This window comes from Bombina bombina, chromosome 7 (assembly GCF_027579735.1).
Source record: "Bombina bombina isolate aBomBom1 chromosome 7, aBomBom1.pri, whole genome shotgun sequence".
In the NCBI taxonomy this organism is placed as follows: Eukaryota; Metazoa; Chordata; class Amphibia; order Anura; family Bombinatoridae; genus Bombina; species Bombina bombina.
In genome coordinates, this window is record NC_069505.1 from 215,095,880 (window position 1) to 215,123,090 (window position 27,211).

At 37.1% G+C, this 27,211-nt stretch overlaps 1 protein-coding gene across 1 annotated transcript in view; it reads left to right on the top strand.

Annotated features, from left to right (window-relative positions):
- TRIM66 (tripartite motif containing 66) overlaps window positions 1-27,211 on the top strand; it is a 204,052-nt gene that overhangs the window by 92,532 nt on the left and 84,309 nt on the right. Inside the window, exons 2-3 of the mRNA XM_053689342.1 lie at window positions 20,113-20,242; window positions 26,358-26,474. Coding sequence (XP_053545317.1) covers window positions 20,113-20,242; window positions 26,358-26,474 — 247 coding nt within the window. The remainder of the gene's footprint in view (window positions 1-20,112; window positions 20,243-26,357; window positions 26,475-27,211) is intronic.

Consider the following 27,211-nt stretch of genomic DNA (forward strand, 5'->3'; position numbering starts at 1 on the left):
ATTACACTAGCAAACAAATTTAAACTTTTTTTTTTTTTATATTAAAATTAAGGTGAAAGAAAAATAGATATGAGTGCTGGGTGGCTGCCTGGCACAGACCAATTAACCAAAAGACTGAAAAAAAGAGGTATATTAATGCTGAGTGAGCCTGACAGACACAGGCATGATAGTAAATGTAATTAGATTACACTAGAAAAATATTTTTTTGTGTTTTTTTTTTTTTATATTAAAAATAATGTTATAAACGGATATTAACACTGCTGGCTGCTGGCTGGCACAGAGCAATGAACCAGAGTATATGCTGTGTGACACTGGCCTGATAGAAAATGAAAAAAAATTACACTAGAAAAATAATTATATTTTTGGGTTAGTTAAATTTAAACTAATGTTGTTAGGGAGATATCAGTGGTGGCAGTAGTCACAGCATATGCTGTGAGCCTTAAACACACAGCTGAAAGCCAGGCAAATGCTAATAAAAAAAAAACGAAAAAAAAAAAAAACGGCACGAAATATAGCCCTAAAAGGGGCTTTTTGGGGTGCTGTGCTTGCAGCAGAGATGAGTGGAGTCCTTCTGGACTGTAAATACACTAGCCTAGCTATGTTTTTCCTATTAATGTCAGGAGCAAATACACAACACGTCCTCTCATTAAAAAAGCAAGGTCGTTATGAGTCTAAAATGGCGGATTCCGAGTAGCTGGGAGTGTCTGTGAGGGAGTGTCTGATGTTGATTGGCTCTAATGTGTCAGGCGGCTGTGACATAAAGGGTCAAAGTTTCCACAATGATGACACATAGGGGCGGATCGAACATCGCCATGTGTTCGCCCACAAACGCGAACGCGAACAACCTATGTTCGCTGTGAACCGTTCGCGGGCGAACAGTTCGGGACATCACTAGTTACTGCCACTATTTAAAGGGCAGTAACACTTTCATGTTACATTTTTCTGTAAAGAAACAATGTTTATAGTTTAATTTGTAGCTTTGTTTTGTTATTTAAGTCAGAAGTTTTACAATTCTACTGGAATGGCGCATGACAGGCATCAAAAGGCTAATCCTGAAATATATCTGTCCCTAATTGGCTACAGCACGGATGATCAGATAAAGAACTGCAAAACAGTGACAACTTTTCAAACCTAATGACAGTGTCAAGCTGTGTTTATTCCAATAGCAAATCCTGATTGGTTCCTCCAAATATAGGATATAAGTGGTGTGTGGAATTGGCTATTAAAAAACAGTTGCAGCAAACAAAGTGTTAATGCATTCCAAACATTTATGAATACATTCACTATGTTCATTTATTAAAGCTGCGCACAACATTATAATTACAAGCAGTTTACTGTCACTTTAAAGGGGCATGTAAGTAAAAAATAAAGTCTCATGAATCAGAATCCAGTTTAATTCTGTTGTCAAAGTTTCCTTTTTCTCTTGTATACTTTGTTAAAACTTAGCTCTGTTCCATGAGAGCATACTGAGGTAGGCTCAGGAGCGGGCACATGGGCAGCAGTGTTTGCAACAATGTTTGTAACAATGATATACATATCGTACGTAAAACAAATGTACTCTCCGGAGCATAAGTTTCAACAAAAGATATCAAGTGATATATTTTATAACACAAGGAAACTGGGAAATTTTTTTCTATTTTATTCTAGACCTAAATCATGAAAGTTGAATTTTGAATCATATGTCCCTTTAAAAGGTGGGCGTTTTAAAGTGACAGTCAAGTCCACATTTTTTTTTTTCATGATTCAAATAGGGCATGTAATTTTAAACAACTTACCAATTTACTTGTATCACTAATTTTGCTTTGTTTTCTTTGTATTCATAATTGAAAGCTAAACCTAGGAGGTTCATATGCTAATTTCTTAGACCTTTAAGGCCGCCTCTAATCTGAAAGCATTTTGACAGTTTTCCTCTACTAGAGGGCGTTAGTTCATGTGAATAAAATTGTGCTCACGCACGTGAAGTTACCTCGGAGTGAGCACTGATTGGCCAAAATGTAAGTCTGTCAAAAGAACTGAAATAAGGGGCAGTCTGCAGAGGTTTAGATACAAGGTAATCATAGAAGTAAAAGATATATTATAACTGTGTTGGTTGTGCAAAACTAGGGAATGGGTAATAAAGGGATTATCTATATTTTTAAACAACAAAAATTCTGGTGTTGACTGTCCCTTTAACGTTACATTCATTTTTAATTTGTTCTCTCATTATTTTCCAAAAAAGTGTGCTTTAAATATTTTATTTTTTATATAAGGGACAGTAAACACCTTGTAATTACAAGACTGCTGTTGTGCTGCTATATAATAACATATCAGTTAAAGGGATAGGAAAGTCAAAATTAAACCTGCATGATTTAGATAGAGCATGCAATTTTAAGATACTTTTAAAATCACTTCTATTTTCAAATGTGCTTCATTCTCTTGGTATCCCTTGTTGAAAATGAATACACACATATCCTACACAAGTGGGAGCTAGCTGTTGATTGGGGCCTGCACACATTTGTCTCTTGTGATTGGCTAACCAGGTGTGCTCAGCTAACTCCCAGTAGTGCAATACTGCTCCTTCAGCAAAGGATAACAATGGAATGAAGCAAATTTGATAATAGATGTAAATCGGAAAGTTGTTTAAAATTGTATGTTGTATTCAAATCATGAAAGAAAATGTGGGTGTTTCCTGTCCCTTTACGTCTAAACATTTTTATAACAAATTAACCTCCTTTTACGGCAATTATCTTTCAATAGCCAAATTTCACCCACCATTTGCCTTATTTGGCAGAGCCAATCCGGGCTTTAGTCTGCAGACAACAAGGCTAACTACAGTCATTATGTTAGTATAAATTAGATAATTTTGCAGTTAACTCCTGCAGCAAATTAGGGAAAGATATGTAGCAAGATTAGTCTTGAGAAGTCTGCAGGGGGCATTTCCAGCACAGAGAATTATAAAATCCAGAATTTTCACAGTTAAATTACTTTGAAAAGAGTCAAAATAAATAAAGTCTATTGTAGTTATTTTACTATACAAAATATTTTATATTTTACTGTCCCTTTAAAAAAAATGTTAAATGTTAAAAAACAAAGTTATTTTACAGCCAATATTTTATTGAAGACCATGTTTTTAGATAAGAGAAGTATTTAAAGGGATTTGAAACCCAAAATATTTATTTTTTGCTATTCATAATCAGCAAAGGATACCAAGAGAACAATGCAAATATGATAATGTAAGAAATTGGAATGTTTAAATTGTATGATCTATCTGATTCATGAAAGAACAAAACTGGGTTTCATGTCCCTTTACATAGGTATACAGATGTGCAGTATAATTGTGCAGCCAATCAGCCTATGTCACAAAGTAGAAAGGGGAAAGATTTCTAAGGTTAGAGCATTAAGTGTAACATATTCTAATATTAGCACCTGCTCTTATCACTACATAATAGGGGGACACTGCAGATATAGGGTTCAAAATATTCTATAATGAAATTAAAAAGTATATTTAAACTTAATTTTACTTGATAAAATGTTATTAGAATTATAATCATGTAGGGTTGCCAGCTATTGACCACAAAAATACTGGACATTTAACAGGGCTTTAACATTGAGATGACATACCTATACATGTCTAAATATGTATAGGTATGTGTACATATGTATTTATATGTGTGTACATATATATTTATATGTGTGTACATATGTATTTATATGTGTGTACATATGTATTTATATGTGTATTTGTGTATTTATATGTGTACTTATGTATTTTTGTGTATTTATGTATTTATATGTGTATATATGTATTTATATGTGTGTACATATGTATTTATATGTGTGTACATATGTATTTATATGTGTGTACATATGTAATTATATGTGTATATATGTATTTATATGTGTGTACATATGTATTTATATGTGTGTACATATGTATTTATATGTGTATTTATGTATTTATATGTGTACTTATGTATTTTTTGTGTATATATATATGTATTTATATGTGTGTACATATGTATTTATATGTGTGTACATATGTATTTATATGTGTATATATGTATTTATATGTGTGTACATATGTATTTATATGTGTGTACATATGTATTTATATGTGTATTTATGTATTTATATGTGTACTTATGTATTTATATGTGTATTTATGTATTTATATGTGTATATATGTATTTATATGTGTGTACATATGTATTTATGTGTGTACATATGTATTTATATGTGTATATATGTATTTATATGTGTATTTATGTATTTATATGTGTATATATGTGTATATACAATAATTACATATGTACACATATATAGACATATACATAATTGCATTGGAGCCCTTTACAGTCAAGTAGATGAAAACATGTAAAAGTATATTTATGCAATATTCATATTAAATAAAGTGTTATACTGTCTGTATTTATTGTAAATATTTCACATTCCAATGTTCTACACATAGCAGAATATGTTCTAGGTATTTATAAAAAGATATTCATATATAAATATATATATACACACACTATATATATACACACACACACACAATATATATATATATATATATATACACACACACACCCACACAATATATATATACAGTATATATATACACACACTATATATATATATATATATATATATATATATATATATATATATATATATATATATATATATATATTGTACCAAAATACAATCATATATATATATATAAATATGTACTTATGAATAAATATAACATATTCTGCTATGTGAAGAACATTGGAATGTGAAATATTTATATTTTCAGGTCAGGTTAGCGCACGTGAGAATATGTGATCATGTTAGTTTTTTTTCCCATTTATGTTGGTGCATTGACTTTTAAGAAGGAATATGTTATCGCACGTGCAATATTGTAAGTTCGGATTTTTACGCGCATTGGGTTAGCGTGAGAGCAAAAATTGTTTACTTTCAACTTGTAATACAAAGAGCGTGCAAAAAGCTAACTTCTAGAGGAGTTAACGCTCGAGCAGGAACAATAAATACCGCTCCATTGCAATCTGGTCCTAAATACTTCAACCAAAGCATTGTAATGTGGCCGAAACTTTTTGGTGTGCTCTATACGTTTAATAGAAATCGCAGGGAGCGCTTAATATGCTCGTATTATAAGCGGTGAGTTAAAGGGACATGAAATCCAATTTTTTTTCTTTCAGGATTCAGGTAGAATATACAAATCTATAAAAACTTAGCAATTTACTTCTTTTATCAAATTTTCTTTATTCCCTTGATATCCTTCACGGAAGGTTCAGCAATGCACTACTGAGAGCTAGCTGAACACATCTAAATAAGCCAATGACAAGAGACAAATAAGTGCAGACACCAATCAGCAGCTAGCACCCACTAGTGTAGGATATGTGCATATTAATTTTCAACAATGGATACCAAGAGAACAAAGCAAATTTTAAAATAGAAGTACATTTAAAAGTGTCTTAAAATGACCGGCTTTATCTGAATCATGCAAGTATAGTTTTGACTTTCCCATCCCTTTAAGTTACACTGAAGAGCAATCCAAAATACAGCTGTAGAATGTAACTCTTAAATATTGAACATTAAGTGTAAAGTTTCAGTTATAAATGGGTCTCTAAAGTGTGCAAGAAATTTTTGTGTGTAATAAAACTGTGGTAAGTCTGGAGTCTGTATTTACACTTCTAACAGGTAAAATTACAGGAAAAGGGGACAAAATAAATAAAGTATATTACAAGCTGTTTTTTTACTACACTGCTAAACAATTTATAGTATAATCTGAAGATGTTTAATGTCCCCTCAATATACATGAATTTTAAGTATCTACTTTAATGTGTCTCTGTGCTTTATAAATGTCAATCAGGGCTGTTATTTAATATGAGAAACCACTTCCTAGACTGGTAGCAATCTGTAGAGAGTACAGCTAGAAATATTAGTTTCACTAGCTTAAAATACTGTATTACACATTAAAATACTTTCAAACTAATCGGTTGTTAACATCTGAAAAAGGGAATAATGCTGAAAATGGGACATAAAAGGTAATTAACGATTTTATGTATAATTGGAAAACTAAATTAGAAAATAAAAATGACTAAGATGTAAAACAACCAAACCCACCTGTTCCCTGTATTGTAATTCCCTCCCATCGTATCAATAATTAACTTGTTTTTATGGAACATTGTCTATTTTTAGCTTAGAAACACATCACACAGTGTATTTATTTCATTATAAGCTAAACCCACTATGAAAACTCCACCAGACCAAAGACTTGTTTTGTAAAAGGGACATAAACTTTGGTGTCGGTTAAAGGGGCACTGACACATGTACTAGGTAACAACCATTGTGAATTGACTATGATTCTATTTTTCTGTCACTCTCAGTGTAAACATTGAATTATTACCTTTATCATTTTTCATTCATTAAAATTAAAAGTGTCACACATTTTATGAGATTTGGGAACTACATTATTAACCATTTCAGCTTTTCACTAGAACAGAAAAATAGAACTGCTGCTTACGTTTTACCCTATTTCTTATGAAATGGCTGCTGAATCAAGGGGCTTGATTATCTAACTATTAGATGAGACTTGAAATAAAACACACTGCCCCCTCATAGCCTGCTGTCCTTGCAAAGAGCGAGATGCCATCTATAGTAAGTAATCGCGCTCGCTGGAAAGGGAAGATTAGCTGGGGAGAGTGAAGATAGCAGGAAGCACAGGACACACTTAAAGGGACAGTCTACACCAAAATTGTTATTGTTTAAAAAGATAGATAATCCCTTTATTACCCATTCCCCAGTTTTGCATAACTAGCACAGTTATATTAATATCTGTTTTACCTCTGTGATTACCTTGTATCTAAGCCTCTGCAGACTGGCCCCTTATCTCAGTGCTTGTGACTGACATGCAGTTTCGCCAATCAGGGCAGACTCCTAAATAACTCCATGGGAGTGAGCACAATGTTATCTATATGACCCACATGAATTAGTACTGTCTAACTGTGAAAAACTTTCAAAATGCTCTGAGCTAAGAGGCAGTTTTAACGGTTTAGAAATCAGTTTGAGCCTACCTAGGTTTAGCTTTTAAAAAATACCACCAAGAGAACAAAGGAAATGTAATGATGAAAGTAAATTGGAAAGTTGTTTAAAATGTCACGCCCTATATGAATCATAAATGTTTATTTTTGACTAGACTGTCCCTTTAAAGGGACATGAAAGCTATGAAACCAAACATTTTATTTCATGATTCAGATAGTGCATATCATTTTTAACTACTTTCCATTTGACTTCTATTACATAATTTGCTATATTCTCTTGGTGTCCTCAGGAGATGGGAGCTAGCTGCTGATTGGTAGTGGCACACATAGTGCATTCCTGCTCCTTCAATAAAGGACACCAAGAGAATGAAGCAAAATTGGTAACAGAAGTAAATTTGAAAGTTGTTTACAATGTATGTTCTATTTAATTCATGTCCCTTTAAAATATTAAATACCGCAGCCAATACAAATGTGATTACTCAGTGTATAAAATTAGCACTATTCTCATATTCACGTGTTTTTCTATTAGTGTAATATTATTGTGACATCAGTGTGCCTCACAGTGATTTGTGCACATCAGTGTGACATCAGTATGACATCAGTGTGCCTCGCAGTGATTTGTGCACATCAGTGTGACATCAGTATGACATCAGTGTGCCTCGCAGTGTTTTGTGCACATTATTGTGACATCAGTGTGCCTCGCAGTGTTTTGTGCACATTATTGTGACATCAGTGTGCCTCGCAGTGATTTGTGCACATTATTGTGACATCAGTGTGCCACGCAGTGATTTGTGCACATTATTGTGACATCAGTGTGCCTCGCAGTGTTTTGTGCACATTATTGTGACATCAGTGTGCCTCGCAGTGTTTTGTGCACATTATTGTGACATCAGTGTGCCTCGCAGTGATTTGTGCACATTATTGTGACATCAGTTTGCCTCGCAGTGTTTTCTGCACATTATTGTGACATCAGTGTGTCTCGCAGTGTTTTGTGCACATTATTGTGACATCAGTGTGTCTCGCAGTGTTTTGTGCACATTATTGTGATATCAGTGTGTCTCGCAGTGTTTTATGCACATTATTGTGACATCAGTGTGCCTCGCAGTGATTTGTGCACATTATTGTGACATAATTGTGTCTCGCAGTGTTTTGTGCACATTATTGTGACATCAGTGTGCCTCGCAGTGATTTGTGCACATTATTGTGACATCAGTGTGCCTCGCAGTGTTTTGTGCACATTATTGTGACATCAGTGTGCCTCGCAGTGTTTTGTGCACATTATTGTGACATCAGTGTGCCTCGCAGTATTTTGTGCACATTATTGTGACATCAGTGTGCCTCGCAGTGTTTTGTGCACATTATTGTGACATCAGTTTGCCTCGCAGTGTTTTGTGCACATTATTGTGACATCAGTGTGCCTCGCAGTGTTTTGTGCACATCATTGTGACATCAGTGTGCCTTGCATTGTTTTGTGCACATTATTGTGACATCAGTGTGCCTTGCAGTGTTTTGTGCACATTATTGTGACATCAGTGTGCCTTGCAGTGTTTTGTGCACATTATTGTGACATCAGTGTGCCACGCAGTGTTTTGTGCACATTATTGTGACATCAGTGTGCCACGCAGTGTTTTGTGCACATTATTGTGACATCAGTGTGCCTCGCAGTGATTTGTGCACATTATTGTGACATAATTGTGCCTCGCAGTGTTTTGTGCACATTATTGTGACATCAGTGTGCCTCGCAGTGATTTGTGCACATTATTGTGACATAATTGTGCCTCGCAGTGTTTTGTGCACATTATTGTGACATCAGTGTGCCTCGCAGTGATTTGTGCACATTATTGTGACATCAGTGTGCCTTGCATTGTTTTGTGCACATTATTGTGACATCAGTGTGCCACGCAGTATTTTGTGCACATTATTGTGACATCAGTGTACCTCGCAGTGATTTGTGCACATTATTGTGACATCAGTGTGCCACGCAGTGATTTGTGCACATTATTGTGACATCAGTGTGCCTCGCAGTGATTTGTGCACATTATTGTGACATCAGTGTGTCTCGCAGTATTTTGTGCACATTATTGTGACATCAGTGTACCTCGCAGTGATTTGTGCACATTATTGTGACATCAGTGTGCCACGCAGTGATTTGTGCACATTATTGTGACATCAGTGTGCCTCGCAGTGATTTGTGCACATTATTGTGACATCAGTGTGTCTCGCAGTGTTTTGTGCACATTATTGTGACATCAGTGTGTCTCGCAGTGATTTGTGCACATTATTGTGACATAATTGTGTCTCGCAGTGTTTTGTGCACATTATTGTGACATCAGTGTGCCTCGCAGTGATTTGTGCACATTATTGTGACATCAGTGTGCCTCGCAGTGTTTTGTGCACATTATTGTGACATCAGTGTGCCTCGCAGTGTTTTGTGCACATTATTGTGACATCAGTGTGCCTCGCAGTATTTTGTGCACATTATTGTGACATCAGTGTGCCTCGCAGTGTTTTGTGCACATTATTGTGACATCAGTTTGTCTCGCAGTGTTTTGTGCACATTATTGTGACATCAGTGTGCCTCGCAGTGTTTTGTGCACATTATTGTGACATCAGTTTGCCTCGCAGTGTTTTGTGCACATTATTGTGACATCAGTGTGCCTCGCAGTGTTTTGTGCACATTATTGTGACATCAGTGTGCCTCGCAGTGTTTTGTGCACATCATTGTGACATCAGTGTGCCTTGCATTGTTTTGTGCACATTATTGTGACATCAGTGTGCCTTGCAGTGTTTTGTGCACATTATTGTGACATCAGTGTGCCACGCAGTGTTTTGTGCACATTATTGTGACATCAGTGTGCCTCGCAGTGATTTGTGCACATTATTGTGACATAATTGTGCCTCGCAGTGTTTTGTGCACATTATTGTGACATCAGTGTGCCTTGCAGTGTTTTGTGCACATTATTGTGACATCAGTGTGCCTCGCAGTGTTTTGTGCACATTATTGTGACATCAGTGTGCCACGCAGTGTTTTGTGCACATTATTGTGACATCAGTTTGCCTTGCAGTGTTTTGTGCACATTATTGTGACATCAGTGTGCCTTGCAGTGTTTTGTGCACATTATTGTGACATCAGTGTGCCACGCAGTGTTTTGTGCACATTATTGTGACATCAGTTTGCCTTGCAGTGTTTTGTGCACATTATTGTGACATCAGTGTGCCACGCAGTGTTTTGTGCACATTATTGTGACATCAGTGTGCCTCGCAGTGTTTTGTGCACATTATTGTGACATCAGTTTGCCTCGCAGTGTTTTCTGCACATTATTGTGACATCAGTGTGCCTCGCAGTGTTTTGTGCACATTATTGTGACATCAGTGTGCCACGCAGTGATTTGTGCACATTATTGTGACATCAGTGTGCCACGCAGTGATTTGTGCACATTATTGTGACATCAGTGTGTCTCGCAGTGTTTTGTGCACATTATTGTGACATCAGTGTGCCTCGCAGTGATTTGTGCACATTATTGTGACATCAGTGTGCCTCGCAGTGATTTGTGCACATTATTGTGACATCAGTGTGCCTCGCAGTGTTTTGTGCACATTATTGTGACATCAGTGTGCCACGCAGTATTTTGTGCACATTATTGTGACATCAGTGTACCTCGCAGTGATTTGTGCACATTATTGTGACATCAGTGTGTCTCGCAGTGTTTTGTGCACATTATTGTGACATCAGTGTGCCTCGCAGTGTTTTGTGCACATTATTGTGACATCAGTGTGCCACGCAGTGATTTGTGCACATTATTGTGACATCAGTGTGCCACGCAGTGATTTGTGCACATTATTGTGACATCAGTTTGCCTCGCAGTGATTTGTGCACATTATTGTGACATCAGTTTGTCTCGCAGAGGGTGTTCTTTGCACGTAACTATGTAAGAGAGATGGAATAGGGCTCAAAAATCCATTTAAAAATCATATAAAATGTACAAATGAAATATAAAAACCTACAATCTAAAATTACATTTTTAAATCCCCTTTAAACTCATAACAAAATAGTTCTTGAAAGATCATCTGTTCCGATCAGCCAATAGAATGCCAGCTCAATCTGATTGGCTGATTGGATCAGCCAATCGGATTGAACTTGAATCTGATTGGCTGATTCCATCAGCCAATCAGAATTTTTCTACCTTAATTCCGATTGGCTGATAGAATCCTATCAGCCAATCGGAATTCGAGGGATGCTATCTTGGATGACGTCATTTAAAGGAACCGTCATTCGTCGGCAAGTCGTCGGCCAGGATGGGTGTTCCGCATCGGCGGGATGAAGATGGATCCGGAAGAAAGAAGATTGAAGATGCCGCTTGATAGAAGACTTCAGCCCAATGATGGACCTCTTCAGCCCCGCTTGGATCAAGACTTCAGCCGGATGATGGACCTCTTCAGCCAGATGATGGACCTCTTCAGCCCCCGCTTGGATCAAGACTGCAGCCGGATGATGGACCTCTTCAGCCCGATGATGGACCTCTTCAGCCCCCGCTTGGGCTTGGATGAAGACTTCGGAGCCTCTTCTGGACGGATCGGTGATACCCGGCGTGGTGAAGATAAGGTAGGGAGATCTTCAGGGGCTTAGTGTTAGGTTTATTTAAGGGGGGTTTGGGTAAGATTAGGGGTATGTGGGTGGTGGGTTGTAATGTTGGGGGGGTATTGCATGTTTTTTTTTTACAGGCAAAAGAGCAGAATTCTTTGGGGCATGCCCCGTAAAGGCCCTTTTAAGGGCTGGTAAGGTAAAAGAGCTTTTCAATTTTTATTTTAGAATAGGGTAGGGCATTTTTTTATTTTGGGGGGCTTTGTTATTTTATTAGGGGGCTTAGAGTAGGTTAATTAGCTTAAAATTGTTGTAATATTTTTATAATGTTTGTAAATTATTTTTTTATTTTTTGTAACTTAGTTCTTTTTTTATTTTTTGTAATTTAGTTAGTTTATTTCATTGTATTTATTTGTAGTTATTTCATGTAATTAATTTATTGATAGAGTAGTGTTAGGTTTGATTGTAGATAATTGTAGGTATTTTATTTAATTAATTTATTGATAGTGTAGTGATAGGTTTAATTGTAACTTAGGTTAGGATTTATTTTACAGGTAATTTTGTAATTATTTTAACTAGGTAGCTATTAAATAGTTCTTAACTATTTAATAGCTATTGTACCTGGTTAAAATAAATACAAAGTTGCCTGTAAAATAAATATAAATCCTAAAATAGCTGCAATATAATTATTATTTATATTGTAGCTATATTAGGGTTTATTTTACAGGTAAGTATTTAGCTTTAAATAGGAATAATTTATTTAATAAGAAATAATTTATTTTGTTAGATAAAAATTATATTTAACTTAGGGGGGTGTTAGGGTTAGACTTAGCTTTAGGGGTTAATAAATTTATTAGAGTAGCGGTGAGGTCCGGTCAGCAGATTAGGGGTTAATACTTGAAGTTAGGTGTCAGTGATGTTAGGGAGGGCAGATTAGGGGTTCATAGGGATAATGTAGGTTGCGGCGGTGTGCGGTCGGCAGATTAGGGGTTAAAAAAATGTATTAGAGTTGCGGTGATGTGGGGGGGCCTCAGTTTAGGGGTACATAGGTAGTTTATGGGTGTTAGTGTACTTTAGAGCACAGTAGTTAGGAGGTTTATAAACCGGCGTTAGCCCATAAAGCTCCTAACTCCTGACATTTCTCTGCGGCTGGAGTCTTGTCGTTAGATTTCTAACGCTCACTTCAGCCAAGACTCTAAATACCAGCGTTAGAAAGATCCCATTGAAAAGATAGGATACGCAAATGGCGTAGGGGGATCTGCGGTATGGAAAAGTCGTGGCTGCAAAGTGAACGTTAGACCCTTTCCTGACTGACTCTAAATACCAGCGGGCGGCCAAAACCAGCGTTAGGAGCCCCTAACGCTGGTTTTGACGGCTAACGCAGAACTCTAAATCTAGGCGTAAGTGTTAGCTAAATGTAAAATGCCTCCTGTACCTCAATGCATTACAAATATGGAGCAGAAAGAAGCGATGGGCAGTCAAGAGGATCAAATCACTACTGTTTAAAATGTATTACTGGCAAGTGTGAATAAAGTAGAAAAAACTTCACAGTGGCTTATGAAGTTTGTAGGTGGTCTTTGCGGTCGCTATTTAGCAACTTGTAGAGTCCTCTATTCAAGGCACAGCACATAAAGTCCTTAATAAAAGCAATTTATGCAAATGGTGACAAAATAAAGGTGACGACAGTGTCAAAATCAACGCGTTTCGCCCTTAGGCTTTATTTTGCCACCATTTGCATAAATTGCTTTTATTAAGGACTTTATGTGCTGTGCCTTGAATAGAGGACTCTACAAGTTGCTAAATAGCGACCGCAAAGAACACCTACAAACTTCATAAGCCACTGTGAAGTTTTTTCTACTTTATTCACCACTTTCAACAAAGGAGAAAAAAAGGAATATAGTCACAATTTGTGACCACAAAGACCATCTACAGAAATTTCCCCCAGGACTTCCTTTGAAGCTAAGGAATAGGGGTCTGTAAAAAAGAAAATAAAACCTATTTATTTGTTGAATTGGTTTGGCTTTTCCAATTGCCTACAACAAGGATAACAAGAGTTCTCTAGTCACTACTTGTGACCGCCAAGCCTGTCAACATAACTCTTCAACTCAAGTTCTGCATCTCCACTATCGATCATTATTCACAACAATCGATAAAGAGAGAACATAGTCACAGTTTGTGACCGCTAAGACCATCTGTATTTCCCCAAGGACCTCCTTGTCTGGTAAGGAATAGGGGCTAATACCAAAGAAAAGGAACTATTTGTTTGCAATACTGCACTATTTGTTTGCAATACTGCACTTCTAAAAAGCCTTAACCTATAGAAGCTACTTCGGCTGCCTTACGTTTTTGAAAATCTACTTGTGACGTCAGAGGCATCACATAAAAGCCGCCACCTACTCTCAGTCGCCGGTAACGCCTCACCATACAGGAGGAATGAGCCTACTCGCCACATAACACGCTGTGTTTGGTCTTCCTGATATTGCCAAACAGCGCTCACTGTTTATCCTTAATAAAGTGCGAACATCGCATTCTTATTTTAAAATCACGTCAAGATATTTCCATAGCCTAAGGCCAAGGCTTTCTCTCTCATCTTTTAAAGCGCAAGTACAATAATTTGCTATGTTTTAAACTTGGCTAAATATTAGCTATGTTGCTATAAGGGAGACGTCCCTTCTATTTTATATGTTATAGTGGATGTAATTTATTTGTATTTTATTAAATTGCTACTTTTACTTTATTTGGATGGTTTCACTTTGATACATTATTTACCTTTTTACATTGGTTACATAATATTAACTTGCATATGTTATTTCACTATATATATTTGATGTTAAATTAACATCCCTTTCTTTACACTAATATTCTATTTACACAACAAATAGTTATTGACATCACCTTAATATTTGTTTTTTGATTATATAATAAAACTTGTTAACATTAAGTTAGATAATACTTTTAAAACACTTTGCAATATCTGCATAATATTTAACCCGTGCTTTTAGCGCTTAACTATTTTTCACTAACCCCTCTTATAATGACATTCTAAGCCTATTGTTTTCCTTATTGTAAAATTAGTTTCTCTGCCTCTACTAGTGGGATGAACAAGGATGTTCCTTGCACGTAGCTGAAAGCCCATGGGGTCTGTCTAAACAAATTTCCCCTGCAGTTCTCACTGTTTTATCTTGCAAACTGAAAGGTAGAGAAATTGTGTGAAAATGTGCAAAACACTTATCCTAATAGAAAAACACATGTGTATGAAAGGTACTATACACGGAAAAAAGAGTGATCTGATTTTTATGAGGCTGCAGTATTTGTTTTTTAAAGTGCGCCCTTTGCTCCCTGCTAATTTCGCCCTCCCTAGTAAAGTTTCCCTTTCCAGCGAGCTCCAGTACTTAGGCATCATCTCAGGACTGGCAGAGATAAACCCTTTTTTTGAGCATTCCCTGAGTGCAACCGCTGTGAGTATAAGAGAGGTTTGTCATGTCAGCAAATATTAGATAATTGGGCCCCTTTGTCTTTAGAATCGATGCCCTGACTAAATCAGATTTATTTTCTTTAGTTGTTTAATATATACATTGGTCCAAACCTTAATATATGCTGGGATGATCCTGAAATACTGTAGTATGCTATTCGATTGTGCAGAATGAATAGCAATTTCAATGAGTACAAATAAAATGTGGCCTAAAACGAATATACATTTTTTATACAAATGTATTAGCAGAAATTTCTTTTAACAATATATATTTATATTTAATATTTTCAGAGCTGTTTTGATTGTACGGAGAAGAACCCAGCACATAGCTTGTGTACCACCTGCAATAAATGGCTGTGTAGTACTTGCGCAGAGGAACACCGACACAGTAAAGGTACCAGAGATGTTTTATTATCAGCATCTCAAAGATCGTCTTCAGGTACAGCGTTTCTGTGCTGCTATCTATAGCTCTGGCATCCTCTCTATACCATATCTATCATTCTAATCAATTACAGTTTGCTGTGCAACAACACGACTGCTCTTTTGCTTCCTTTTTATGGTATTTCACTAATAAAGGTGTGACTTTTTGAATTAATTAAAGGGCTATTGTACTCAGAAACATTCTGTCATCCCTATGAAACAAAAGCATTTATTCATGTTGATCATTAGTACCTGTCTTCCAATGAACATTAGCAGGAGGTATCTATAAGCCAATGAACACCTACACCTGTAAGAAGTATCTACCAATGAGCATTAGCAGGAAGTGTCTATCAGCCAATGACCATTAGCAGGAAGTATCTATAAGCCATTGTTAATTAGCAGGAAGTATCTATCAGCAAATGTTAATTTGCAGGAAGTGTCTATCAACCAATGCTTATTAGCAGGAAGTATCTATTAGCCAATGCTAATTAGCAGGAAGTATCTATCAACCAATGCTACTTAGCAGGAAGTATCTATTAGCCAATGCTAATTAGCAGGAAGTATCTATCAGCCAATGCTAATTAGCAGGAAGTATCTTTCAGCCAATGCTAATTAGCAGGAATTATCTATTAGCCATTGTTAATTAGCAGGAAGTATCTATCAGCCAGTGCTAATTAGCAGGAAGTATCTATCAGCCAATGCTAATTATCAGGAAGTATCTATCAACCAATGAGCATTAGCAGGAAGTATCTCTCAGCCAATGAACATATTTAGGAAATATTTATAAGCCAATGTACATTTGTAGGAAAAACCTATCAGCCAATGAGCATTAGCAAGAAGTGTCTATTAGCCAATGATTATTAGCAAGAAGTATCTATCAGCCAATGATAATTAGCAGGACGTATTTATTAGCCAATGAGCATTTGAAGGAAATATCAATCAGCCAATAATAATTATCAGGAAGTATCTATCAGCCACTGCTAATAAGCAGGGAATATCTATCAGCCAAAGATAATTAGCAGGACATATGTATTAGCCAATGAGCATTTCTATGAAATATCTATCAGCCAATAATAATTATCAGGAAGTGTCTATCAGCCAATGCTAATAAGCAGGAATTATCTATCAGCCAAAGATAATTGGCAGGAAGTATCTATCAGCCCATGATAATTAGCAGGGTGTATTTTTTAGCCAATGAGCATTTGTAGGAAATATCTATCAGCCAATACCAATTTTAGGAAGTGTCTATCAGCCAATGCTAATAAGCAGGAAGTATCTATCAGCCAATGCTAATAAGCAGGAATGATCTATCAGCCAAAGATAATTAGCAGGAAGTATCTATCAGCCAATAATATTTAGCATGAAGTATCTATCAGCCAAAGATAATTAGCAGGACATATTTATTAGCCAATGAGCATTTGTATGAAGTATCTATAAGCCAATAATAATTAGCAGGAAGTATCTATCAGCCAAAGATAATTAACAGGAAGTATCTATCAACCAATGAGCATTAGCAGGAAGTATCTATCAGCCAATGAACATTAGCAGGAGGTGTCTTTCAACCAGTGATAATTAGCAGTATGTATTTATTAGCCAATGAGCATTTGTAGGAAGTATCCATCAACCACTAAACATTTGCAAGAAATGTCAATCATCAAATGAGCATTAGTAGCAAGCACCCATCAGTCAGTAAGCATTAGTTGGAAGTACCCATCAGTCAGTGAGCATTAGTGGGAAGTACCCATCAGTTAGTGAGCATTAGTAGTAATTACCCATCAGTCACTGAGCATTAGTAGTAAGTACCCATCTGTAAGTGAGCATTAGTAGGAAGTATCCATTAGTCAGTGAGCATTAGTAGGAAGTACTCATCAGTCAGTAAGCATTAGTAGGAAGTACCCATCAGTCAGTGTGCATTAGTAGGAAGTACCCATAAGTCAGTAAGCATTAGTAGGAAGTACCCGTTAGTGAGTATTAGTAGGAAGTACCCATCAGTCAGTAAGCATAAGTAGGAAGTACCCATTAGTCAGTGAGCATTAGTAGGAAGTACCCATCAGTCAGTGAGCATTAGTTGGAAGTACCCATTAGTCAGTAAGCATTAGTAGGAAGTACCCATCAGTCAGTGAGTATTAGTAGGAAGTACCCATCAGTCAGTAAGCATAAGTAGGAAGTACCCATCAGTCAGTGAGCATTAGTAGGAAGAGCTTATCAGTCAGTGAGCATAAGTGGCAAGTACCCATCAGTCAGTGAGCATTGGTAGAAAGTACCCATCAGTCAGTGAGCATTAATAGGAAGTACCCATCAGTCAGTAAGCATTAGTAGGAAGTACCCATCAGTCAGTGAGCATTAGTAGGAAGTACCCATCAGTCAGTAAGCATAAGTAGGAAGTACCCATCAGTCAGTGAGTATTAGTAGGAAGTACCCATCAGTCAGTAAGCATTAGTAGGAAGTACCCATCAGTCAGTGAGTATTAGTAGGAAGTACCCATCAGTCAGTAAGCATAAGTAGGAAGTACCCATCATTCAGTGAGCATTAGTAGAAAGTGCCTATCAGTCAGTGAGCATAAGTGGCAAGTATGCATCAGTCAGTGAGCATTAGTAGGAAGTACCCATCAGTCAGTGAGCATTAGTAGAAAGTACCCATCAGTCAGTGAGCATTAGTAGGAAGTACCCATCAGTCAGTGAGCATTAGTAGGAAGTACCCATCAGTCAGTGAGCATTAGTAGGAAGTACCCATCAGTCAGTGAGTATTAGTAGGAAGTACCCATCAGTCAGTGAGCATTAGTAGGAAGTACCCATCAGTCAGTGAGCATTAGTAGGAAGTACCCATCATTCAGTGAGCATTAGTAGGAAGTACCCATCATTCAGTTTACATTAGTAGGAAGTACCCATCAGTCAGTGAGCATTAGTAGGAAGTACCCATCAGTCAGTGAGTATTAGTAGGAAGTACCCATCAGTCAGTGAGCATAAGTAGGAAGTACCCATCAGTCAGTGAGCATTAGTAGGAAGTACCCATCAGTCAGTAAGTATTAGTAGGAAATACCCATCAGTCAGTGAGCATTAGTAGGAAGTACCTATCAGTCAGTAAGTATTAGTAGGAAGTACCCATCAGTCAGTGAGCATTAGTAGGAAGTACCCATCAGTCAGTATTAGTAGGAAGTACCCATCAGTCGGTGAGCATTAGTAGGAAGTGCCTCTCAGTCAGTGAGCATTAGTGGAACGTACAGGACTAATACCACTGTATTAGCTTAAAATTAACATCAAACAGCTTTTACAACATTGTGAGTACAGCATCCATTTAAGCAGTCGGATTTGTTTAATAGATTTTTTTTGGAGAGTTTTACACATTTAGGTGTTCAACGTGAAATTTAAACAGGGTGATTAAATGATGGATTATTGATTACAAATGTCTAATGTGCCTGAATGCATGATTCAATTCATGGTTTGTATTAACTATTTCATTTCTTTTGCATAATTTTATCATTTAAACATTTATCTGCAGTCATATATGAACATCCTAATGACTGTATTTTAGTTTTGTACAGATGCCATAGTATAAATGTGTTATTTAGGCCATATTATATAAATATAATTATGACAATGGGAAACGATCAAACGCAAAAATGTTAACATAAAAAAAAAAGTTTGGTCAGCAGCTAAGATATACAAAATAGTCCAAAAGGGGTCACGCTGTTTAAAGGGACATGAAAACCTATTTTTTTCTTCTTTCATGATTCAGATAGAGAATTCAGTTTTAAAAATGTTTCCATTTTACTTGCGTTATGAGATTTGCTCGTAATTCCTTGTTGAAGGGATATCTAGATAGGTAGCGTGCACGTCTGAAGCGCTACATGACAGGAAATAGTGCTGCCATCTAGTGCGCCAGCTAATGTAATAATATTGCTGCAAAACTGCTGCTATACAGTGCTGCAGACACGACCACACTCATGAACTTATCCTTTGTTGAAAAGCAGGAAAGTGACAATATAATTTGATAATAGAAGTCAATTAGAAAGTTGTTTAAAATTGTCCGTTCCATCTGAATCATGAAAGAAAAAAATTGTGTTGAATGTCCCTTTAAATAGAGATATCTAGCAGATGTGCTGCTATTGCGCGCATGTGCATTGCAAATGTTTACAGGCGGCAGCCATCTTTGAATGGTACTGTCAGTATGTCCTTAACCTTTTTTTTTATTATTATTGGACAACTTAAACAGCTGCCTAGGATATCCCTTCAGTCATAGAATATGTTTAAAAACTATATAATGATACAACATAATTAAAGCAAAACTATAAAATCCTTTTTTTTAATTAATGATTTTGTCCCAGTTTTACATCTGTTAACAATTTGATAGAGTTCAAACTGAGGTGCTTTCCTGTTTATCATAAAATTACTTATTCTAGAACTTCATAAATTACAAGTGCCAAGGGACCTAAGCATATTTATAACTCACAACATTTTGGATAACTCTCACTTTAGTGAGACTTGGAAACCATAAAATTACTCCAATCTAACAACGTGTGACATCTTCAGATTTAGACAGTGTCATGATTGTTCTTGCAAAACTATTTATGCTTTTTTAGTTTAGAATGTGATTTTTTTTTTTTTTCTAAACAGGACTTGATGTCAGCTCCAATAACTTCTTGTTTTGTCCACTTCACAATCAAGAAACACTGAAGTTATTTTGTGAGACGTGTGATGTACTTTTGTGCCGCCATTGTCTTCTATTGGACCATAAAGATCACAGGTATATTGAAGAGATACACTTGTGGGGTTACTGGATCATAGGTCTGTCTATATAAATATACACTCACACATATATACAGGGGGGGGGGGGGGAATATCACTATATATATGTTTAAGAGTCACAGAAGCTTTTAGTTCACTCATTGTTAAATATAGGAAAAAGCCTAATTTTGTACCCATCTGGGATTAGTAGACTAATTGTATAAAATGATTAATGTTTATTTATAAAGTACTAATGGGCTGTACAGTGCTTGATATATCCTGGGCTTGCTGCCGTTTCTTCCATTGGATATGCACAGAAGGTTTCTCAAGCACTGTGCTCTTAGCTTTTGTGTTTAAGGGGAGTGAGCGGAAGACACTGCTGAGCCCAACATCCACACGGCTTGGCAGCCGGTCAGAAACGGGACATACACAGTATAGAGGAAGAGCAGCACTTGCCGGCTCCAATCACAACATTCTGAATTTTTATAAATAACTTTATTAGGGACTCTGTCACAAATAGATCCAGTAGTAGTAGAGTTATCTCCTAGAACACTACACAGAAGATCATGCTATTGCAATTTGGCCCTAATCAAAATCCTGGTGTTCACGCAAAGCCCCCACAGCAACAGGTCATAGGTAATCGTGGTTCTGGTTACTTCAATAGGAAGTGCACAAGCAAAGGTGACTGGTCCATAAAAGCACACTGGGCAGTGCCCCCAACAACAACAACTAAATGTATTTTAATTTAGCTTTAAAAGTACCCTTCTTTGACTGAGTCAGCGTCAGTTTCTCTGTACTCTTCAGCTCCATAGTGGTACCTTAACTATGTGTTTAACCACCTTGTAGGGGTTAACCAATGTTACCAGTTTGGCCATTTACCAGTGTGTGTCTCACCCTATTTCAGCTAGGGGAATTATTATTAGTAGTCTATGCACTCTCAGGTGAGGATGAATTGGAGATTTCATTAAACCCCTGGCCTGGATTGCGAACCTGGTGTGTTGCATGCAAAAAAAATGGAGTGGAGCAATGGCTGACCCTGCTCTCTAAATGCTCCAACCAAGGGACCTAAAATACTAATAGCTATTTGTAAAAGCTTTTATAAATTAACACAAATGAAAACTTTCTCCCTGGGGTAATAATACCAGATATCTACCCTTATGGAGAAATATAAATGCCATCCATGGTGACGCCCTACACTGCACGTACATTAAAAGTCTGTCAAACCTGCTCAGAAGCTGAAATAATGACTAGTGGTGGAGATAAGTACTAAAGTCAAAGTCAGTTTGCAAATGTCAGGTAACCAAGGATTACATAACAATAGTGTACATCCAAACACCTTTTTGTTTGCAACGTCTTTGACTTGGTGTAGTATTCTTACATCAACTGAAAGGCAAATGAAGGCAAATTAAACAGAAATGATCTACTGCATTATTTTTATTATTATTATTCTTTATTTATAAAGCGCCAACAGATTCCACAGCGCTGTCCATGGGTACAAAGCTAAAAGTACAGAGAAACAAATTTTAGAGACAAATACAGGGGGGCTATTGAGGGCCCTATTCCCGTGGTAACTTATGAGGTGGGGACTGCAAAGGTGAGAATGATATTAGTGAGGAGATAGATGAGGGCAACTGTTAGGTAAGTGAAATGTATTTGTTACTGAGTCGGGTGATAAGCTTCCCTGAAGGGTGAGGCAGCATTGGTGAGGGCTTTGTAGGTCAGGGTGAGAATTTTAAATTTAACTCTGCTGTGAATGGGGAGTCAGTGAAGGGACTCACAGAGAGTTGCAGAAGAAACAGAGCGTCGAGAGAGGTGGATTAGCCTAGCAGATGCATTTAGGATGGATTGAAGGGGAGAGAGGCGGGAGAGAGGGAGGCCAGTTAGTAAATTATTACAGTAGTCAAGTCAGGAAATTACCAGGGAGTGGATTAGCTGTTTAGTAGTTTCAGCACTCAGAAACGGACTAATTTTGGAGATATTGCGTAGGTGGTTGCGGCAGGATGAAGAGAGCAATTGGATGTGGGGAATGAAGGATAGATTTGAGTCAAGTGTAACACGGGTCTCTATATTATACAGATACCAGCATTTCAATTTACTAGTCTCCTCGTGTTAATTAGCCCAAACAGTGACTCCTCCCCAATTCCTAACTGTGACACACCCACAAAAAAACCAACATAGTGACTTCATTCAGATTAGTTAACCCAAAACTGTGACCCCTCACCACAGTTTTACCTAATCCTGATGCCTCCCTACAATTAACCCTAACCAGTTTTGCTGGGTCCCGCTCCATGACCCCAGGCCCACCATCTTGCTGATCACACAAAAGGAGCTGTCACTCCTACAGATACGATAAAATATGATAATAAAAAAGCCATTATCATATGCACTGGCCTATTTTAGTGTGCCTCTACACAAGGATGTGCAGTCATAATGTATTGTCTGTGCCCATGGTATTTATGTCATGCATTTGCGAATCCTTAAAAAACATATCTGGAAAAGTAGTTCCTTATATTTGTATTGTAAATATCTAAAGCGTGCCCCAAATAGCAATTGTAGGGGGTGATGAGTTCCAAGTACCCTTATTCGTTACTACAGCACTCCTAAATCCCAAAGCGTGCAAAGTAGTGCTTTTTCTATGCCCTGTATTCTAATATGAGGGCGAAGGGGGAATTAAAAATAAATAAATGTAGAAATAGGTAGCAAAAGCTTAGATCCCCAAACCAGGACCCCGGCATACTTAGATATTTAACTATGTGGTCAACAACTGCCACTAAAAAAAAGTGATAATATAGAATCATTACTTGCATGTCCTATTTTGCAAAAAAAATAAAAAATAAATCATACTTTAAAATGCATCATTTTATTCCATTTTATTAGAACAACAATATAATGGGAAGAACCCCTTCTTGGCTGCCATGAGACTCTCTCTATTAAAGGAATATTGCAGCCGAAATTGGAATCCACATGTGTGCGTTTAAAGGGACAGTCAAGTCAAAATTAAACTTTCATGATTCAGATAGGGCATGACATTTTAAACAACTTTCCAATTTACTTTTATCATCAAATTTGCTTTGCTCTCTAACGGCTAGATTTAGAGGTTTGTCAGTAACGACCCGCGTAGCTAACGCATGCTTTTTTTCCCCCGCACCTTTTAAATACCGCTGGTATTTAGAGTTCACAGAATGGCTGCGTTTTCAGTGCGTTAGGCTCCAAAAAGGGAGCGTAGAGCATAATTTACCGCCACTGCAACTCTCAATACCAGCAGTGCTTACGGATGCGGCCAGCTTAAAAAACGTGCTCGTGCACGATTCCCCCATAGGAAACAATGGGGCAGTTTGAGCTGAAAAAAAACCTAACACCTGCAAAAAAGCAGCGTTAAGCTCCTAACGCAGCCCCATTGTTTCCTATGGAGAAACACTTCCTAAGTCTGCACCTAACACTCTAACATGTACCCCGAGTCTAAACACCCCTAGCATTACACTTATTAACCCCTAATCTGCCGCCCCCGCTATCGCTGACACCTGCATATTTTTTTTAACCCCTAATCTGCCGCTCCGTACACCGCCGCAACCTACATTATACCTATGTACCCCTAATCTGCTGCCCCTAACACCGCCGAACCCTATATTATATTTATTAACCCCTAATATGCCGCCCCCAACGTCGCCTCCACCTACCTACAATAATTAACCCCTAATCTGCCGACCGGACCTCACCGCTACTATAATAAATGTATTAACCCCTAAAGCTAACTCTAACCCGAACCCTAACACCCCCTAAATTAAATATAATTTAAATCTAACGAAATAAATTAACTCTTATTAAATAAATTATTCCTATTTAAAGCTAAATACTTACCTGTAAAATAAACCCTAATATAGCTACAATATAAATTATAATTATATTGTAGCTATTTTAGGATTAATATTTATTTTACAGGTAACTTTGTATTTATTTTAACCAGGTACAATAGCTATTAAATAGTTAATAACTATTTAATAGTTACCTAGTTAAAATAATTACAAAATTACCTGTAAAATAAATCCTAACCTAAGTTACAATTAAACCTAACACTACACTATCAATAAATAAATTAAATAAAATACCTACAATTATCAACAATTAAACCTAACACTACACTATCAATAAATTAATTAAATACAATACCTACAAATAAATACAATGAAATAAACTAACTAAAGTACAAAAAATAAAAAAGAACTAAGTTACAAAAAATAAAAAAATATTTAAAAACATTAGAAAAATATTACAACAATTTTAAACTAATTACACCTACTCTAAGCCCCCTAATAAAATAACAAAGCCCCCCAAAATAAAAAAATGCCCTACCCTATTCTAAAATTAAAATAGAAAAGCTCTTTTAACTTACCAGCCCTGAAAAGGGCCCTTTGCGGGGCATGCCCCAAAGAATTCAGCTCTTTTGCCTGTAAAAAAAAACCTTACAATACCCCCCCAACATTACAACCCACCCCCCTTAAATAAACCTAACACTAAGCCCATGAAGATCTCCCTACCTTGTCTTCACCACACCGGGTCCCGATCGGTCCAGAAGAGCCTCCGATGTCTTGATCCAAGCCCAAGAGGGGGGATGAAGAGGTCCATGATCCGACTGAAGTCTTCTATCAAGCGGCATCTTCAATCTTCTTTCTTCCGGATCCATGTTCATCCCGCCGACGCGGAACATCCATCTTCACCGACTTCCCGACAAATGACGGTTCCTTTAAGGGACGTCATCCAAGATGGCGTCCCTCGAATTCCGATTGGCTGATAGGAATCTATCAGCCAATCGGAATTAAGGTAGGAAAATTCTGATTGGCTGATGTTAGGGAGGGAAGATTAGGGGTTAATACTATTTATTATAGGGTTATTGAGGCGGGAGTGAGGTGGATTAGGGGTTAATACATTTATTATAGTAGCGGTGAGGTCCGGTCGGCAGATTAGGGGTTAATAAGTGTAGGTAGGTGGCGGGGACGTTGGGGGCGGCAGATTAGGGGTTAATAAATATTATGCAGGTGTCGGCGGTATTAGGGGCAGCAGATTAGGGGTACATAGGGATAAGGTAGGTGGCAGCGGTGTGCGGTCGGCAGATTAGGGGTTAAAAAAAATTAATAGAGTGGCGGTGATGTGGGGGGACCTCGGTTTAGGGGTACATAGGTAGTTTATGGGTGTTAGTGTACTTTAGAGCACAGTAGTTAAGAGCTTTATGAACCAGCGTTAGCCCAGAAAGCTCTTAACTCTTGACTTTTTGCTGCGGCTGGAGTTTTGTCGTTAGATTTCTAACGCTCACTTCAGCCACGACTCTAAATACCGGCGTTAGAAAGATCCCATTGAAAAGATAGGATACGCAATTGACGTAAGGGGATCTGCGGGGAAAAGTCGCGGCTGGAAAGTGAGCGTTAGACCCTTTCCTGACTGACTCCAAATACCAGCGGGCGGTAAAAACCAGCGTTAGGAGCCTCTAACGCTGGTTTTGACGGCTACCGGCAAACTCTAAATCTAGGCGTTAGTATTCTTAGTTGAAAGCTAAACCTAGGTAGGCTCATAAACTGATTTCTAAGCCATTGAAGGCCGGCCTCTTATCTCAGTGCATTTTGGCAGTTTTTCACAGATATATAGCGCTAGTTCATGTGTGTCATATAGCTGTGCAGAGAATGTTAACACTAAAACAGTGATAACTTTTACTAAAAGCATTTTTACCAATACATGTATATTGCCAATATGTTTCTCTTTAATTAATTAATTAATCTATGTGCATTTACATTTTGATTGGAATGCCCCTTTAAATAAAGCATGTGATATGCCCTTGCTGTACAAGTGGGAACCAGTTGGAAAAAAATCAAACTCTTCTCCAACTTAGTTGCTGTATGTATGAACGAGTTACATGAGTGGCCACTCTGGAAATGAGTTAGTATAGAATCATAGTTAGTCATACCACAGCACGTCGCAGGTATGCAGCTTGGGTGTAAAATGTTACGGGAACATTCAATACACTAGAATTGCTTAATCAACAAGTGCACAATGAAACAACTCTAAAGTTTATCTTGTCCCTGTATCATGTGACAGTCAACAGCCAATCACAGACTCATATGCATTTTATTCTTTTTACTTACTAGGTTTCGACGTCTTGATGAGGCTTTGCAGAACCAACGCACCCTCTTAGAGAATGTTGTGTCTCAAGTAGAAGAAAAGAAAATTGTGGTTCAAGCAGCAGGCAAACAAGTTGAGGATAGGTAAAAAATATTTACAATTTGTCATGAAAACCAAGAGAATAGATATAGTGATAAAAATATGTAAAAAATATACAACAGCTAAGCTTTTGTACACTAACTAACTGTCCTATATTTGTTTGTGCGCGTCAGCCCCTTTGTACTACAAGGTGAGAATCTGCAGGGGCAGTAGACACATTAACATTTTTATATAGAAGGTTTAGATTTGCTTAGTAAAATAACTTTTGCAATATTCTTTCATTAATTATTTTGTCATGTAAACCCTTTTTTTTAAAAAAAATGTGGCTTTTCTAATTCTCAGAACTAAAAAGCTAACTGTAGTTTTATTAAGCTAATCCTGCTGCATACTGTATCTTTCCCTAATTGACTTTAACAGATAACAACTGCAAAACAATGTACTTAAAATGGACATAATACTTATATGCTAAATCACAATTTCCTCACCAGAGTAAGTGTTCTGCAAAAAAGTTATCTTTCAGATGCAGCCCAGCTGCAGGTAAAAAAAAAGAAAAGAAAAAAGGAAGACATGAACAGCAGCCAATCAGCATCAGCAGTACTGAGGTCATGAACTCTTTTACTGTGATCTCGTGAGATTTCATAGTAAACTAACTTAAACTGAATAGGGAAATAACTAGAGTGTGCATGAGGCACACTCCCTTACATTTTCTGGGACAGACATACTGATTGGCTGCTTAACGTCCTTTACAATGGGGTGTTTAAATTGTGAGGTAAAATATCTT